Consider the following 18,934-nt stretch of genomic DNA (forward strand, 5'->3'; position numbering starts at 1 on the left):
ACGTTGCTTCTCCTACTGCTTTCTCACTAACTGAATATCCTACTTCCTGTCGGTGGGGTGTACACTGCAGAGGAGGAGCTAACTTTTTTTATTTGCATAGTGTCAGCCTCCTAGTGGCAGCAGCATACACCCATGGTTCCTGTGTCCCCCAATGAAGGCTCCGAAAAACAGATTTTACGGTAAGCAACCAAAAATCCTGTTTTTTTGTTTAATGAAGTACAGACTCTCGGCTCTCCAAAAAATTTATAAAACATGATTACACACGGGTGCATACCAAATAAGCAGTAAGGGCTCCTAAACGTTAAGGGCTCTTAAAAAGTAAAGGGGTTGGCCACTACATTACATGTTTTTTTCGTGTAGATAAGCACTTCACTAAATACTTTGCCTACTCCTTCTGTAACCCAAGCTGGTCTTCTGGTCACATGATCTGTGGCAGAGAAGCTCCTGGCTTCCCGTGATGTCACGTCAAAAATCTCCCTCCGTTCTGAGTTCTGGAAATTGACAAGTGGGAGGGGCTGCTTTCAGCAGAGCTCACCATTTCTGTAAATGCTGCTGCAGACCCAGATCTCCCTTATATCTATGTATACAGCAGGATAGAGATTGTGTATATATAACATATACACTCACCGGCCACTTTATTAGGTACACCATGCTAGTAACGGGTTGGACCCCCTTTTGCCTTCAGAACTGCCTCAATTCTTCGTGGCATAGATTCAACAAGGTGCTGGAAGCATTCCTCAGAGATTTTGGTCCATATTGACATGATGGCATCACACAGTTGCCGTAGATTTGTCGGCTGCACATCCCAAAGATACTCCATACAAGGCAGGATGGATCCATGCTTTCATGTTGTTTACGCCAAATTCTGACCCTACCATCCGAATGTCGCAGCAGAAATTGAGACTCATCAGACCAAGCAACGTTTTTCCAATCTTCTACTGTCCAATTTCGATGAGCTTGTACAAATTGTAGCCTCAGTTTCCTGTTCTTAGCTGAAAGGAGTGGTACCCGGTGTGGTCTTCTGCTGCTGTAGCCCATCTGCCTCAAAGTTCGACGCACTGTGCGTTCAGAGATGCTCTTAGGCCTACCTTGGTTGTAACGGGTGGCGATTTGAGTCACTGTTGCCTTTCTATCAGCTCGAACCAGTCTGCCCATTCTCCTCTGACCTCTGTCATCAACAAGGCATTTCCGCCCACAGAACTGCCGCTCACTGGATTTTTTTTCTTTTTCGGACCATTCTCTGTAAACCCTAGAGATGGTTGTGCGTGAAAATCCCAGTAGATCAGCAGTTTCTGAAATACTCAGACCAGCCCTTCTGGCACCAACAACCATGCCACGTTCAAAGGCACTCAAATCACCTTTCTTCCCCATACTGATGCTCGGTTTGAACTGCAGGAGTTTGTCTTGACCATGTCTACATGCCTAAATGCACTGAGTTGCCGCCATGTGATTCGCTGATTAGAAATTAAGTGTTAACAAGAAGTTGGACAGGTGTACCTAATAAAGTGGCCGGTGAGTGTATAGCTGTAGTCAGATATCTCCCCATCCAACCCATGTCGGTGAGGGGAGTAGGTGATGATCTTTCTTTGCAGGGCTGGTGTAATGGTGCTTTGTGCACCACTGCTATTGCCTGCAGTCCTGTACAGGAAACTGTGCTGGGGGTGGAGTGAGAGGGGTTTAGGCAGAGTATCGGGGTCCGTGCTCACTGCTGGGGTCTCACAACCCATAATGAGGAATGATGGGAAATGTAGCAAGAGATTCTGAATAGGAAGCCATCACTATGACAACAGAGCTGGTGCCAGCGCACAGGAAGCAAAGCGTATAAGGTGATATTTAGGAGCATTATCGTTAAAGGGACTTTTCCAAACAAACATGTATACGGGGTGCAGTTACAGCAATTTTACTAAAGCTGTATAACAAGGCCACACATTCAGAAGAGAGCATGATCATATTAGAATTTAAGAAAATAAATAGCTCATGATCAAATGTGATCTATAGTTGGGTTCTCTAAAGCAGACAACAGGCACACGTTCATTTTATATGCATTTAATAGTTTACCAATTGGTACAATAAGATTTTTTTTAATATGCAGAAAACATGAATAAATTTTGTTTTACACAGTCTGAGAGCAACAAGTCTTACTGTAAAACACAGAGCAGTATTATATACATTCCTTTACTGATTTTTATATTTGTCTTTTTATTGTGTCACTTTCTTCTCAGTTAAACACTTACAGTCTTAAAAAGAAAAGATCCTCCAAAATAAAACCTTCCCGTTTTTTTTTTTCCTTATGAAAATGGACACAATCTCATGTCCGTGTCGGGGTCAACTACGCTGAAGATCAAATGTTCTTCAAGAAGGAACTGGAGAAAGGTGAGGAATGACGTGTGGGACAATGGCCGCCTGGAGGACAAGACAGTAGCCACTTACATGATCGTGTGGGACAGCTAAAATAAAACGGTTAGAAGAGAAAAGGTCTCAGCTGTGACTTGTAAATCCATGACGCCATTAACAAAAGGGAAAACGGTTCGACCAGACCCCCCAGAATTTACATTCACCACAGACCTCGATCTGCAAGTTTAATTTATTATCTATACCTATGGTCTTGACAAATAATGTAAGTGCCTGTTATTTTGTTAGATATACATTTTGCCCCCATTTTTTTTCCCCCACAGATAAACATATCCAGGATTATCAAGTCACCGCTGGACAGCAATATAGTATGTGTTACACATCGTTCGCAGAGGGCACTGGTGGAGTGCTGGATACAGAATTAAAATACCAGAGGTTCACATAAAGCAGAAGAGTCAAACAGAAGCGGGGGAGGGGATATCGACAATTATACGTAGACTGGGCTTTGTGGGTCTAGAGTCAGTTTATCTACAGTGCCCCCACGGCCCTGGACAGCTGGCTAGTAACTATTGTTTGATTAGTGCCTGGGCACATCATTGGTCACACCACACAAAAGCAGGACGGCTTATACTTCTAAAAAGTGCAAGATGCTATTAAACAGCAACAATTTTAAACTCAGAGTCCCCGTGTTTCTGGTTACTATTGGTAGAACGTATTCGCACTTTTATGAGTCATAACTAGGAATAAATTCAATCACAGGCAACACGAGGCAAACATACATCTGTCAACAAGGAGAGATTATAGGGTGAAGCCTGATGTTGGCTTGCGTGGCCGTGGCGCTCATCACTAGTGTCATTGGAGGAGGCACTGACTGCAAATGTTCAAGGTTGTAGAGGGATAACCAGAAAAGCAAGTCATCCCTCTGTCCAAGAGCCAATGCTCTAGAATGTTTTTAAGCAGATAGTCAAGTTAGTTTTTACTCTCTAGGCCTTTGGTAGCCGTATATCATGCCACCCTTCTTACACTGTACAGTTTCTTCACTATTCGCTGCTATGGTCATCTCCATCTTGTCGTTACAGGACAGATATTCCTTCAAGACACACAACAGGGAGCAAAAAGACATCAGATCGTCCCCACCACCCTCCCCCCAAAAAAAGCAACAATGCAAGGAGTGATGTCATCTATGACATGGAATTTCCTTATGGTTGAGATATCTAAAAAAGGCATTTTCTGTGAGATCAAGCCTTCAACTAAGCCTCTCCAAGACAGCAGCACAACAAAGCAGATCATCAGTGCTTCAACACACTATACAAAAAGGTACCAAAGTACACATAAAGAGGCAATAAGGCACCCTCACACTTGCCCAATAATTAAGTGCCAACATGAAAGCAGACCGTATATCTGTTCAGCAGCCAAGGAATCCATTACATAGTATGCACAATGTTGACAACGTGAAGGCTTCTTCGAGAAAAGCGGTCAGAACAGGAGAGAAGGACCTACTACTGTGTCTCAAGATCTCAATTGCATTATGCAAATCTCATTTTAAAAAAACGAGAAACAAAAAACCCTGGACTTAACTCTTTAAATAAAGCTTAAAAAAATTTATAGAAACAACTGGATGAGGCGCACAGCGATGTTCAGAGCTCTTACTGGGGAGAATAATTACTGGAGGGTAGACATGCTCACAATAAGCAAAACTGTCTTATTATATGGGAGGAAACATAACATTAGTGTAGTGTGAAAAGGTTTAAGTTCTCTTCGTATACAACAGGCCAAGCACCCACAAGGTTTTTGTGCATTTTATGTTCCCTTTTCAGGGTACGGTAGGTTAGATGGTGGACCATACAATGAGCAGCACATGTGCCTTCATTGTGGTACGAGTACTGCAAGTTCTTTATAAGTTAGAAAATAAAGGGGAGAGGGAAAAAAAATCATAAAATATCAATGTGACAATGATAAAAATAAAATAAAATATTACATTCATAAAGGGAACGCTTACACAAAGTGTTTTGTACACACATGGTATAGATGTGGAAGAAAGCAGCCATCAGTGTTAAGCCGGATGATGGAGGAGGGTACTTTTTGAAAAGCAATGCCTAGATCTTTCATGGAGGCGTCTTACAGCATGCACATCTACTTCTCTGAACTACCAGCGCCAGAAGCTGGCCTTGTGTATGGGATGTGTAAGGCATGAGACCCCAGTACCGGATGCACTGGACACCAGATTTTCTTCTGACTTTTGCAGCCTAATCAGTGTTAGACCTATGCAATCATGTCTACATTAACCCATAGCTTAGTCTGGGTGAATAATCTGTGCAAGGACTAGATCAGAAGCTCAGGTCTGGGGTGTATTATTCTCCACAACTGGTGCAAGTCCAAGGTAATCCCTCCAGCAGTTTAGCCACAAGCGCCTTCAGTAGTCTCTGCTCCAGGTATTCATTTAGCAACCATTTAACGCTTCAGCTTCTTGTCAACTTCTCATGAGGAAATGGAGAGGGAAAAAAAAGTGGAATCTAGAAACTTCCATCCTGAGAAAGTAAGGTGACGGCACAGCTGCCTTGTCCACATGGCTGTAAATAGCTAAAGCTGATTAATCTAATTAATCCACATCTGACATAATGCAGACAGGAGTTTTTGGACCTACAGTGCGTTGTCGTTAGGTAGTCATCCATATCTTGCTGCAATCCTATTCTAACAATTTATATAGGGCCTTCTGGTGGACGTTCTCAATATAAGAAAAAAAAATGAAAAAACAAACCTCTGTTCTAGATGAAGGCATGGTGGTAGCTAGTTCGGAGGCACACAACGGTGGACTGACGTAAAAAAAAATGAAGAGGTAACGTGTTACACTGTTCTCTCGGTGCAGGTGGTTATTATAAGAAATGTCGGTATGCTTATCAATTTTGTTGCATAATTCTCACTTTACCACTGATGTGAAGTCTTTGGTTACCATCTCCTTAAAGGCCATCAAGTGTGTAATGCCTCAGAAAGAACCCTAGGTGGCGATCATCAGACACTAATCAACCTCAAAGAAAAAAGGGAAACAACCCAGTGTAATGGTAAGTTTAATACCTGCAACAAAGTATTTAGTGCCATGTTTTGCAGTAATCTTTACATACATAAAAGACAAGTGCTGCTGCTACACAAACTCCAATTCTGCAGACACTCCAACACAGAGTGGACAACTTTAAAGCTCACTAAAAATAGTGTAGGAGATCCACATTACTTTCCAAAAAGCCCCACAAAGATGTGCTTCTGAAGTGAGCCGACCGATCCAGGAAACCACACCCGAAGACAAAGTGACAGGCATGATTCTGCAGGTAGGGGAGGGACCCCACAATTACCCAGTTCTTGCCTGTTAGGTCTGATGTGACCAATGCCTGCCCGTGTTCTTAAACCTATGGTACTTCTAGACAACGTATGTAAATTTACAGTATACAATTTGGATTCACCATGCATGAATACTTTGTGTGTAACATTAATATGCTCAATCTACATCCAGAATAATTTACATGAAAGGACAATAGGTATTTAACAGAGCTCAATGGGTAACCATGGTATCTGAGTGCATCCAGAGGAAGGGGAGAGGCAATGGGATCCAAGGTGAGCTTAAATCAACGGCACTCCCACACTTTTACTGTTTGATCTACACTTCCAGTGACCACATAGGGGGCAGTCTTGTGGAAATCTAAAGGGAAATCAAAAGAACAAATGTCAGTAATTAAATAAGCAAATCATTTGTACCCATATGCATTTTACCATCCACAATGGGGTGATCCAGAACTAAAGGAAAGAGACTGCTCTCTGCTCCTAAGGGAACGTTCACACACAGATTTACTGCAGCTTATTCTGCAATACATCTGCAGGAAAATCTGCACGAGCTGCACAGATTTCACCTATTACATGACAAAAGCCACACACAAAAATAAATATGATTTGTTGGGGGCTTTGAAATCAGCACGTCAAATCCACGCCGACATTTTCTACAAATAGTAAGATATGTTGAATCCTCTTCTAGCTTGCTAGTACTGTACTGACCCACAGATTTTACACAAATACGAACAAACCCTCATCGTTCTGACAAGGATCACTTAACGTTCCGCACCGAATTAAACCTATGGCTATGTTAGTAAGCTGTTCTAGGTCTGTGGGTCAACTAAAAAGGGGGCTGTCTGGGTACATAGAACTGATGGGTAACAGCATCAAAATGATAGGGGTCCAATGACCTAACAGAGCAGTAAGGCCCCAATCTGACGTTAAAATACTGAGGACCTATTTTAAGGATAAATCATGCCCCTTCATTTTCTAAAAGTAAAAAGGCACGATTCAAGTTTTACATGTATGTTTCTCTGGGCCTTATGTGTGAATATGGGTGAGAATTGCACATTACAAATTACCTGGTGAATGCAAATTTTGTTTCGATTTGCACTAATCAAGCAAATTATTAACCATTCAGCCATTTTTATTTTTTCGGTTAAATGCCAGAAAGTGGATAAAATAATAGAATGCATTAATCTCCCCAGTCCTAGGCCTTCACCTGTCGTCACCCCACCTCCCACCAACCACTGGCCTCCCGCACAGGAACAGACTGGCACAGAGAAGCAGCGGCAGAGAGGACAGGTGAGGGCACAGAACAGGAACATAAAGTAGTATTTTTTAACTCCTTTTCTCCCCTGGTTTTCGTTCATTGGTGTCTGGAGAAACCTTAGAGAATAATAAATGTCTCATCAAAGCAATCGGGGTACATTCGATCCAGACTAAATCTAAATCAGGCGGCCATATCAAGCCAATGTGCAAATTTTGGGATATAAACTTGTCTCCTAGTGAGTCATCCGCATGCATCTACAAGATCAGACTGGCTGGGTGATACATTGGCTTGATCATTTTTGTACAATTGGGGTGACATTTTGTTGTGTCACAATCACAGTATTGTATGAGCACCAAAATAAATGTTCTGTACAGTATGAAGCATATATGACATAACTACAATTTAACCTATCTTTATCCAATAAAACTATAACCGACCTGAACAAAGCACAAAAGGCCATGTGCACACGTTGCGGATTTTGCTGCGGATTTTTCCACAGCGGATTTTGAAAATCCGCAGTGCAAATCCACTGCGGTTTTCACTGCGGATTTTATCGCGGTTTCTTCTGCGGATTCCTCTGCGGTTTTTCAACTGCACTTTCCTATTGGTGCAGGTTGAAAACCGCTGCGGAATCTGCAGAAAGAATTGACATGCTGCGGAAAATAATCCGCTGCGTTTCAGCGCGGATTTTTCCGCAGCATGTGCACAGCGGGTTTTTTTTCCCATAGGTTTACATGGTACTGTAAACTTTGGGAAAACTGCTGCGGATCCGCAGCGTCAAATCCGCTGCGCATCCGCAGCAAAATCCGCAGCGTGTGCACATACCCTTACAGTGGACCCGACAGCAGATTCATACTATGGGCAGTATAAATCAAAGACCAGCTGCCATTTCAGGCAGGTAAGGTTTTACTCTGACATGCGGAGGTGTTTCAGAGAAAACATTTTTACAGCCAGGACACCACCATTTGGGTGACTACTCCAGAGACCAGATGCCGGCGACTTCTCCCGTACTTGCTTCTCTTGACCAGTGTCCCTTTATGGGGTAATAACTCAGGAACGCTTCAATGGATCCTAGCGATTCTGAGACTGTTTTTTCGTGACATATTGGGCTTCGTGTTAGTGCTAAATTTAGGTTTTAATTTTTGCGCTTATTTGTATAAAACAAATAAAATAAAAAAAAACGGAAATTTGGCCAAATTTTGAATTTTTATTCTGTTAAACCAGAGAATTATGTGACACAAAATAGTTAATGAATAACATTTCCCACATGTCTACTTTACAGTAGCACAATTTTGGGGGAAAACATTTTTTGCAAGTTATAAGGGTTCAAAGTTTATCAGCAATTTCTCATTTTTCCAGCAAAATTTACAAACCATTATTTTAGTGACCACATCACATTTGAAATCCCTTTGAGGGGCCTACATGACAGAAAACACCCAAAAGTGACACCATTCCAAAAACTGCACCCCCAAGGTGCTTAAAACCACATTCAAGAAGATTATTAACCCTTCAGGTGCTTCACGGGAACTAAAACAACATGGAAGGAAAAAATGGACATTTTAATTTTTCCAACAAAAATGTTTTTAGCTTCAATTTTTTCATTTTCACATGGGCAACAGGATAAAATGGATCCTAAAATTTGTTGGGCAATTTCTCCTGAGTACGCTGATACCTCATATGTGGGGGTAAAGAACTGTTTGGGCACACGGCAGGGCTCAGAAGGGAAGGCATGCCATTTGACTCTTTGAATGGAAAATTAGCTCCAATCGTTAGCGGACACCATGTCGCGTTTGGAGAGCCCCTGTGTGCCTAAACAGTGGAGCTCCCCCACAAGTGACCCCATTTTGGAAACTACACCCCCCAAGGAACTTATCTAAATGTGTGGTGAGAACGTTGAACTCCCAGGTGTTTCACTAAAGTTTATAGCGCCCAGGCGTGAAATTAAAAAAAAATATATATCATTTTTCCCCCACAAATATGATCTTTTAGTCCCCAATTTTTTTTCCTAAGGATAACAGGAGAATTTGGACCCCAAAAGTTGTTGTCCAATTTGTCCTGAGTATGCCGATACCCCATGTGTGGGAGAGAACTACTGTATTGGTGCACGTCGGGGCTCGGAAAGGAAGTACTGATGTTTTGGAATGCAGACTTTGATGGAATGGTCTGTGGGTGTCATGTCACGTTTGGAGATCCCCTGATGTGCCTAAACAGTAGAAACCCCCAATTCTAACTGCGACCCTAACCACAAACCTAACCCTAACACATCCCTAACCCTAATCCCAATCCTAACTTTAGCCAATCTCACTGTAGCCCAACTCTAACCCTAATGGAAAAACTGGGGCAGGAGGGGTGATCACCGGGGCAATCGGGGGGGGGGGGGGGCGATCACCGCAGCAAAGGGGCAATTTGGGGTGATCACTGGGGGCTGTCAGGCGCATGGAGGCAGGAGCGGAATGAGGAGTTGCAGCAGCAGATGAGATGGAGTTGGAGCCAGCAGCAGGGGGTGATCACCGGGGAGGGAGCAGAGGTTGGCGGGGGGGTGAATGGTGTGTGTGGAATTGGATGGCACGGGTGGGGGAGAGAGCACCCGGTGGCAATGGTGATCGCAGTCACTCGTTGACCGCGATCAGGTGGCGGCAGCAAGCAGGCACATCGCTCTTCACTTCCAGGGAAGGGAAGAAGCTGAAGAGCGAGGCAGCCATTGTTTACTCTGCCCCTCCACATCTGATTGGAGAGATAGCATCACATGGGCGCTAGCTCTAATCAGATCTGGGGGGCGTGACAAAGAAGTCACCAGAACCGATCGTAGCCACGGGGGTGCAAAGCAAACTTGCCAGTACAAGTCCCCCTGTACCTGCAGGTCGGCTGACATTTCAGTTAACCCGTTCACTCGACCTGCAGGAACGCGATCCCGCCATGACGCATACGCTGCGTCACGGGTCGGGAAGGGGTTAAATGGATGTTTTCTCTGAAACATCAACTTTTCAGAAAAAGCTGTACCTGGCTGAGATGACTGTCTGATACATGCCTGATTCAGCATAAAATCAGCCATCAGGATTACTTTAACTAGATATAACACCACTTTAAAAAAAAAAAAGATAACACACTCCTTACCCAAAGAGGTAACAAAATGTTCGTGCGCATTCAGGGTCTTCATGCAGCGCTTGTTTTTATAGTCCCAAATACGAAGGGTCTTGTCATCGGCACAACTCAATATAAATTTACCTCCTGGGTGAAACTGAATACCACGTACCCAGTTATCATGGCCAACCTACAGGTTAATAAAATAGGACAAAAACATTACAGTGGAAAGAAGAGAGATTTTGTTAAAGTCTCTTCTGAGCCGCAGCTAATGCCAAAGTATTACCCATCTCTTATCGCTTATATTAGTCATTTGCTGCCAAGTTAATGGGACAGAGCTGAAATCCCAAACAGCGAGAGCGCAGCCTTTTCAAGAGGAAAGCAGCCATGTCTCCGTAATGGTTTTTTTTTTTTTAATCTCCATTTTAGAAAAAAAAAAAAAAAGTAAAATAAGGCAGTAAGTTACTTACGAGTGTCATTAGGCACATGCCAGTACTGATGTCCCACATCTTAATAGTCTTATCTCTGGATCCCGATAGCAGAAACGGTCCAGGTTTACCACTCTTCTTCGTCTGCAAAACAGCAGGCCACACCATAAGAAAGTTCACCACCACGCACCAACGAACACAGAATAAGGGAATCTTTTACTGTCAAGACAAGTGTGTACCTCAGATCCTGTGGCATCTAATATCGTGGAATAGGAGGTCTCGGGAGCCCAGGAGATGCACTCTACCACGTGCTCATGTTCTCTTAGCTCTGCTTTGCATTCTTTCGTTGCTACCACCCAGACGCGGACTGTTTGATCATTAGAACAACTTGCAATCAGTGTACCATCTTGATTAGGCCTCACCATGCGGACCCACTCTCTGTGGCCTGTGAATGTCTTCACACAATACCTATTAAAAAAAAAAATCTTTTAACACTATTTTTTAGGCACAAAAGAAAAAAAAGACTAATGAACAGCAAAATTAAAAAAATAAATAAATAAATTAAAAGAAAAAAAATGGTAAAACGAATCCTTACCCGGTCTGAACTTCCCACATTTTAATAGTTTTGTCTCTTGAAGCAGACACTATATGATCTCCGTTAGGCATTATCGCTACTGATGAAACATTGTGATCGTGACCTACAGACAAAATAACCAGTAAATCAACACATCATAAGGTGTATTCAGACTGCAAGTCATTTTTTGCAATTCATTAAACATTTTGCACAGTTTTTCTTTCAGACTGTTTCCCTGCACATTCAACTTTGATGTAGTCAAAACAAGCCAGAAGAGCTCAGGAAAAGGCCAGAGTTACATTCTTCATCACACCATCCCAGCAGCCTCATCCTGCAGCCAGAAACAGACCATGAAACAAGGGATATAAAAGCCAAAGGGTGCACTATAACCAATTAAACCAGTTGTTAATTTTTTATATATATATATATATATATATATATATATATATATATATATATATATATATATATATATATGATTTTTTTTTTTTCCCCCCTCACCATTTGTAGTTTAACTTGCATTTTATTTCCTTTCCATTTAAATTAAGTCTCCTTTTTAAACAGAGGTCCAGTGGTCGGTACTTACCAAGTGGCACGGTCCAGAATGAGCAAACGTTTTACATGAAGTGATCACAGGTTATACTGAATGATATACAGGATTGTGGGGAAAACAATCATTTTCCTGCTCAATAACTACCTAGATACGGGACAAGTCTATGCTACCCATAGCTCAGGCTGCATCTCCAATGTCACAGGTTATTTTTAATAATGTTATAGGTCAGAACATGAAGAAAAAATGCTTGGGAAACATTTGGCTTTTTATTGCAGTCAACTTAAAGAACCCAGGACCTAGAAACCGTTTCCCCTTTCTCATGGGGAAAAAGAAGAGAGAAATAAAATTAGACTACTGTATAAAAAAAAAAACCTTCACTGCATACCAAAAACATTCTAAATCCCAATGTTTTCCTCTTTCACCTCTGATGCGGACACGGTCTCTCCTGGCGATCGCCCAACCATGTGATGTCACATGAACCCTGTGGCCAAACAGAGGCAGCTAGAATCACTCTCCCCGCCTTCGGACATATAACATATCTGGAGGAAAATAAAGCAGCAGCACTCACTTCCTCCTGATGTACAGGTGCATCCCACAAAATTAGAATATCATTGAAGTGTTAATTTATTTCAGGTCTTCAATACAAAAAGTGAAACTCATTATACAGAGTCATTATAAACAGAGTGATCGATTTCAAGTGTTTCTTTCAGTTAATGATGATGATTATGGCTTACAGCCAATTAAAACCCAAAAGTCATTATCTCGGTAAATTAGAATACTTTATAACACCAGCTTGAAAAAAATATTTTACAATCCGAAATGTTGGCCTACTGAAATGTATGTTCAGTAAATACACTCAATACTTGGTCGGGGCTCCTATGGCATCAATTAATGCATCAATGCAGCGTGGCATGGAGGCAATCAGCCTGTGGCACTGCTGAGGTGTTATGGAAGCCCAGGTTGCTTTGAAAGCAGCCTTCAGCTTGTCTGCATTGTTGGGTCTGGTGTCTTATCTTCCAGGACAACATTTTGGATTTTAAAATCATTTTTCAAGCTGGTGTTATAAAGTATTGTAATTTACTGAGACAATGACTTTTGGGTTTTCATTGGCTGTAAGCCATAATCATCAACATTAACAGAAAGAAACACTTGAAATACATCACTCTGCTTGTAATGACTCTATATAATATATGAGATTCACTTTTTGGATTGAAGAACTGAAATGAACTTTTTCATGATATTTAATTATTATTATATTAATTTTGTGAGATGTACCTGTATGTGAATTGTCCATAGGCAGGGAGAGTGACGCCAGCTTCTTCTGATTGGCTGCAGGATTCAAGCGACATCACACGGTTACGCGATTTTCGTGAGAGACCGCCCACACTGCTGGAACGGCACCAACTCTAAGTGAGCATAATTTTTATTTTAAAAGAGGGAAACACAGATTCAGAAGGTGTTGTCAGAGTAGGTGTTGCCTTGAGTGAAGCCTTCACAACATTTGTGCACAAACCTGAACTTCAGTGATACACTTCTACTTCCCACCTTCCTAATGCCCCTCTTACACCATCTATACGCATACTTTCCTAGGTAGCCAGTTTATGGCCACTGTCCGGTGTATACATCCTACAGTGGCTACAGATTGAATTGATATCTAAGCATCCATATGCCATAGAAAGTCACTGCAAAAAAAAAAAAAAAAAACTCATCCCACCATGTTTACTTTTTTATGGTGGCTATCTGTATTGGAAAACAGTTGTTATATTTTACGGTTATGCCATTTGCACACGTTGAGTATTTGGTCAGGAGTGGGTGATAAATACAGAAGTGGTGACGTGTTTCTATTATACTTTTCCAGCTTGTTCCTCTCCTGGTTGGGTTTACAAATACTGATGTAAAACACTCAAATACTCAACGTGTGATCATAGCCTTAAACAAGACAATATGAAGACGCTTGCCAGACAGCCTTAGACATAAAGATCACACTTATGCCTCCATGTGGTAAGAGACACCCTATAGGAAGATAGAAGCATACACCAGGAAAAGCAGTGTGCACTTGGCCTTACTACTAAGGCTACTTTCACATTTCCGTTTATTTGGATCCGTCACAATGCAAAAACGCGTAAATTTGCACGCAGGATGTGTTTTTTTTTCCCCATAGACTTGTAATGCCGACGGATCGCAGCGTATGGCCACACGTCGCGTCCGTCGTGCACGTTTTTCTGTACGTCGCATCCAGTGTTTCACATTTCGCATGCCCAGCAGGAAATATATCGCTCTCACAATCTTTACTGCTGGACAACGCAGACGGAAATGTGAAAGAAAACACTTCCGTCGGTACGTCGCGCAGACGCTTCGTGACGGCCCCGTACCGACGGAAGTGTGAAAGAAGCCTTAGCCTCTCCTCACATATCTAAACCTGTGTCCAGCCTTGTGAATCTAGGTTTGCTGACAATTGGTGAATCCAGCGTTGTATTCTGTGTGTAATCTTACCAAGATATGTATGTGTATCTGGTATGTAGATGTAAACATCTACATACCAGGCATGACTGATCACTAACTTAGAGCAATGATCGTGCGTGTAACCAAATCTGACAGCCCAAAACTTGAGATAGCTGAAAAGAAAACAGATTCCCAGGAGCCATGTGGTAGGTTCAGCCCCATCAGCCAGTTATATGCTCATGTGACACCTCACAGAATAAGAAGGTGCGCTCATTTCAGTTCCCCCTTTCATATATTCTGAAGAGGGGAAGGGGGTGCCATGAGGCGAGAGCAACCGATCAGGATGTACGCATGTATTTTACTAGGCAAGTTGTAGATTTACAGCAGATGTGTGGGGAAAGACTACGGTCACATGTAAGGCTACGGTCACATGTAAGGCTACGGTCACATGTAAGGCTACGGTCACATGTAAGGCTACGGTCACATGTAAGGCTATGGTCTCATGTAAGGCTACGGTCACATGTAAGGCTACATTCACATGTAAGGCTATGATCACATGTAAGGCTATGGTCACAAGTAAGGCTACATTCACATGTAAGGCTATGGTCTCATGTAAGGCTACATTCCCATGTAAGGCTATGGTCACATGTAAGGCTAATATTCACATGTAAGGCTAATATTCACATGTAAGGCTAAAATTCACATGCACATACATTTTTTTATGCAAATTAAAAGTTGCCTTTTGCAGCACCAGCAAAAGCTAGATTTCAGAAATCACTTTTCTTGACAGAGTTGGAAATCTGCTGCATTTGTTGGATTTGAAGCATATCAGTTCTGTCTGCATTTTGTTCACCCATAAAAAGTAATGAGTGAAAAATGCTACAAAAACAGCAGCAGCGATTTTTGCTGCGTTTCTTGAAGAATAAAACTAACATTAGGCATGTAGATAAAGAACACATGTAAGGCTCACAGAAAAAAAAAACTTGCAAAAATAGACACTGCAAATGCGGAAAAAGGCCTTTTGAATGCAACGCTTTTCCTGCCAAGAGAGTAGGTATCGGCTGCAGAAAAAAAACACATCAAACACACTGCATGTGAACATAGCCTTAGGCTTCTCCAATACATGGGAAGAAAGTGGAATCTAGAATGTCTGTTTTTCAAGCAGATAATAGAAGGCCACATCTGGGTTTAATAACATATCTGCCCAAGACTATTTTATAGTTCCTGGCATATAAATCCAGACGTGAGCATGTATCTAGAACAGGTTTCTCAGAGATACAAATTTACATTCAAGCAGATGACATTTGTGAACACTGGACAAGGACGACTGGCTCATACCGTGCATGGTCCTAATGCACTCAAATCCTTGGAAATCCCATAGCTTGATAGTCATGTCAGCGGAGCAAGAAGCCAGAAACTTGCCAGAATGATCAAATGAAATATCTTGTACAGAGTCTGTGTGTCCCTTGAGTGTGCGCTCAAAATCTCCCGTCTCGTAGTCCCACACCTGACAAGGAGAGAGAAATCTGTTAGCAGCAGCCCGTGGCGTGACAGGTTGCGGAGGCTGCCATTTGCACTCTGCGGGGCAGTCTGGCACCTCTTTCTATAATTACCAGGCGCAAGGACAAAGAACGCTTGCTCAGGATTATCCCTTCAGTGCTGGGGTTTTCCAACACAATTAATCGTCAAACAAACACGAAGAATCACAACCAGAATAAGCATGTAACTCCATAATGACAAATATTACAAGACTCTGGCAAGGGGAAAAAACAATAAAAAAAGCATTGGCTCAAACCTACATAGGACATACATACATACATACATACATACATACATACATACATACATACCAAATACATTTCAGAAGGTTTTAATGTCAAGGAGCCTAAAAAAGCCATCAGCAGCGCCTTCTTGTCCCCACACCCCACTGAAAAGGCATGGGTAGAGGAGGTGGCACAAACGAGCAGTGGGTCGCCACCTTAAGAGTGTATGGTGAATTTGGTGATGTGGTTTTATTATTGTCATGATTAAATACATGGAATCAATTACTAAACAGAACACATCACAATTCTAAAAAACATTATGGACCAGATTCTACACGCTGGTCTTTATGAAGGAGCAGGGGGAATATGAGGCTCCTGATTCATGAAGAGGCGCACATCTCTTAAAAGGATCAGGTAAGGCGCTAAATGGCGTGTGTCTCGCCACAAATCTTACTCCAGTTGTAGCTGCAGTAAGAGTGGTGGCATAGCAAATAACGCCACTAGTGAAGAGAGGACATGCTTGTGTGCTAACAGTGTCTTCCGCATGCTCGAAAAAAAAAAAAAAAAAGTTCGAGTCCCCACGGCTGCAGGATATGCAGCGTTTGACAGCAACAACACATGCGGGGATTGCCTAACAGCTGCAGGGACTGGAACATTTTTTGAGCACGCCGAAGACACTTGGTTATTAAACTCAGATGATACCTTATCTGAGTACACTCGGTCACTAGCCGCCAGGCCATGAATCTACTAAACAGCCCCTGTTCTGCCCACACTGCACTCACTTTGTTGGAGCTGGCCAAATATATAGGGAGAATGTCAAAATGCGCAAAATATTCAAGCAGCTTCTCAATGCATCAAAATTTTGCAACTTTGAAAAGCTTTTTAGGGTTAAACTTTGGCGTAAAAACTTTATCAAGGCCTATACATTTTAGACCAATCTTTGTAATGTGTCTAGTTTCATGCAGAAAAAAAAAAATGGATCCCATCCCATTTCCCTTAATTACATGATAAAATGAAAAGTGGGAAATCTTTACACTTCCATACATAAAAGATATAAAGAAATGGTTTCATGCAACAGTTTATTTTGTGAAGAGACCACCCTTTTCATTAGCATTAGACTGGAAACGTATGGCCGTGCAATTACACATGACAGCGCATTTCAAGATCTGACACATGAAGAGGTGATGACAAGTAATTATTATAGAGTCCCCGACTTCACACCCTTTCAATTAGCAGCCAGTAAATTCTACATCAGAAAAAGAATAATTAACTAAAGAAAGAAAAGCTCCAAACATTCAGAAGAAAGACAAATCAGCCCGAGCTGCAGCCCTTTAGAAATTGAGCTTAAATATCCTGCATAGTAGAGAAAAGCGTGTAAGAATTACAGAGAAATGGGCTGGAGACCAGGACAGAGAAAACCTGGGAGACTTTCAAACTGAACAGGTGTGAGCTGCCAAATACCTGTGGATAATAGGGGGGTACCAGGGCACAGGATAGATCAGATATATCTTTATTCCTGGACAATTCTTTGAACTATTCCATATTTGACCATTATCAGGAATGGGCAAGCAGGCATCAGAATTTAGACAAAAAAACTGGGCATATTCATCTAATGATGGATTAAACGAAACTGTGACCAGGACAGCAAATACTGAGGGCAGACATACGGATTCCGAAACTGGTTCCTTAGGGCACATTCACACACTCATGTTTCTGCAAACTCAGAAAGACACTGGTTAACAACGGACGGCGTCTGTGTAACAACCATGTTTAGTAAAGCATCAAACAATGCGCAAGTCACAAAAGTGGCTCAGTGGTTAGCACTACAGCCTTGCAAATCTGGGGTCCTGGGTTTAAATCCCACCAAGGACAACATCTACAAGGAGTTTGTATGTTCTCCCCATGTTTGGGTGGGTTTCCTCCGGGTTCTCCAAGTTCCTCCCACATTCCAAAGACTGATAGGGAATATAGATTGTGGCCTCAATGAGGACAGCGATGATAATGTCTGTAAGAGCGCTGCAGAATATGATAGCGCTATATAAGCAATGCATAACAAATAAAATAAATAAAGGAGGACAGGGCAAGGTCTTCGAAGAAAAAAACCATGGATGTGTAAGCTTTTAGGCTATGTGCACACGTTCAGGATTTCTTGCAGAAATTTCCTGAGCAAAACAGGACATTTTCTGCAAGAAATCCGCATGCGTTTTTATCGCGTTTTTTTTGCAGAATTTTCCGGAGGTTCCCAATGCAATAATATAGAGGGAAATCCGCAAAATTAATGAACATGCTACGTTTTTTACCGCGATGCATTTTTTTTCACGGAAAAAAACGCATCATGTGCACAAAAATTGCGGAATGCATTCTAAATGATGGGATGCATAATGTATGCGTTTTTATAGCGTTTTCATAGTGAAAACAAGCGAAAAAATCTGCAACGTGTGCACACAGCCTTACATTAGGGGTTGTAGCAGATTTACCATTTTAACTATAAACGAAGTGCTTGTAAAATCATGCACCTGTGCAATGTAATTGCTTAATAAAAATCCTTTATGTTCTTAGGAATAAGGCCATCTGCACACGTCAGGATTTCTTGCAGAAATTTCCTGAACAAAACAGGACATTTTCTGCAAAAAAATCTGCATGTGTTTTTTGCGAGTTTTTGTTTTTCCGGAGCCTCCCAATGCATTAAAAAAGCAGGAAAAACGCGAAAAATCCGCAAAATTAATTAACATGCTGCGTTTTTTACCGCAATTCGTTTTTTTCATGGAAAAAACGGCATCATGTGCACAAAAAATTGCAGAATGCATTAAAAATGATGGGATTCTTATGCATGCGTTTAAGCGCTTTTCCCGCGGAAAACGGCCAAAAAAACGCGAAAAAAAAACCGTGAAAAATCCTGAATGTGTGCACATAGCCTAAAGGGATATTTAGTTTAGATTTTGTTCGATATATTCCCTTGAAAACGCAGTCAAAGCTTCACAGCACTTAATTTTGTCTAAATCCTATGCAAAATATGTAAGTGAAGACATAATACCAGTAACTCTAGTTGTTCAGCCACAAGTATTAACAAATGATTTTCCAGTTATGTCTCTAGGCGTTTGTGAGGACATGTCCACAAGGGCAGAGCTAAGCAAACAAGTAAAAGTGAAGGAT

The 18,934-nt window shown here is 41.8% G+C and overlaps 1 protein-coding gene across 1 annotated transcript in view; it reads right to left on the reverse strand.

The window, feature by feature from the left end:
* Positions 1–2,030: 2,030 nt before the first annotated feature.
* Positions 2,031–18,934, reverse strand: part of PAFAH1B1 (platelet activating factor acetylhydrolase 1b regulatory subunit 1) — a 115,911-nt gene continuing 99,007 nt past the window's right edge. The window contains exons 6-11 of the mRNA XM_077294408.1: positions 15,357–15,525; positions 11,045–11,147; positions 10,689–10,917; positions 10,492–10,593; positions 10,055–10,211; positions 2,031–6,040 (exon numbers count right to left, since the gene is read on the reverse strand). Of these exons, the coding sequence (XP_077150523.1) occupies positions 5,967–6,040; positions 10,055–10,211; positions 10,492–10,593; positions 10,689–10,917; positions 11,045–11,147; positions 15,357–15,525 (834 nt within the window). The 3' untranslated portion in view covers positions 2,031–5,966. The remainder of the gene's footprint in view (positions 6,041–10,054; positions 10,212–10,491; positions 10,594–10,688; positions 10,918–11,044; positions 11,148–15,356; positions 15,526–18,934) is intronic.

This window comes from Ranitomeya variabilis, chromosome 3, assembly GCF_051348905.1.
Source record: "Ranitomeya variabilis isolate aRanVar5 chromosome 3, aRanVar5.hap1, whole genome shotgun sequence".
Taxonomy (NCBI): domain Eukaryota; kingdom Metazoa; phylum Chordata; class Amphibia; order Anura; family Dendrobatidae; genus Ranitomeya; species Ranitomeya variabilis.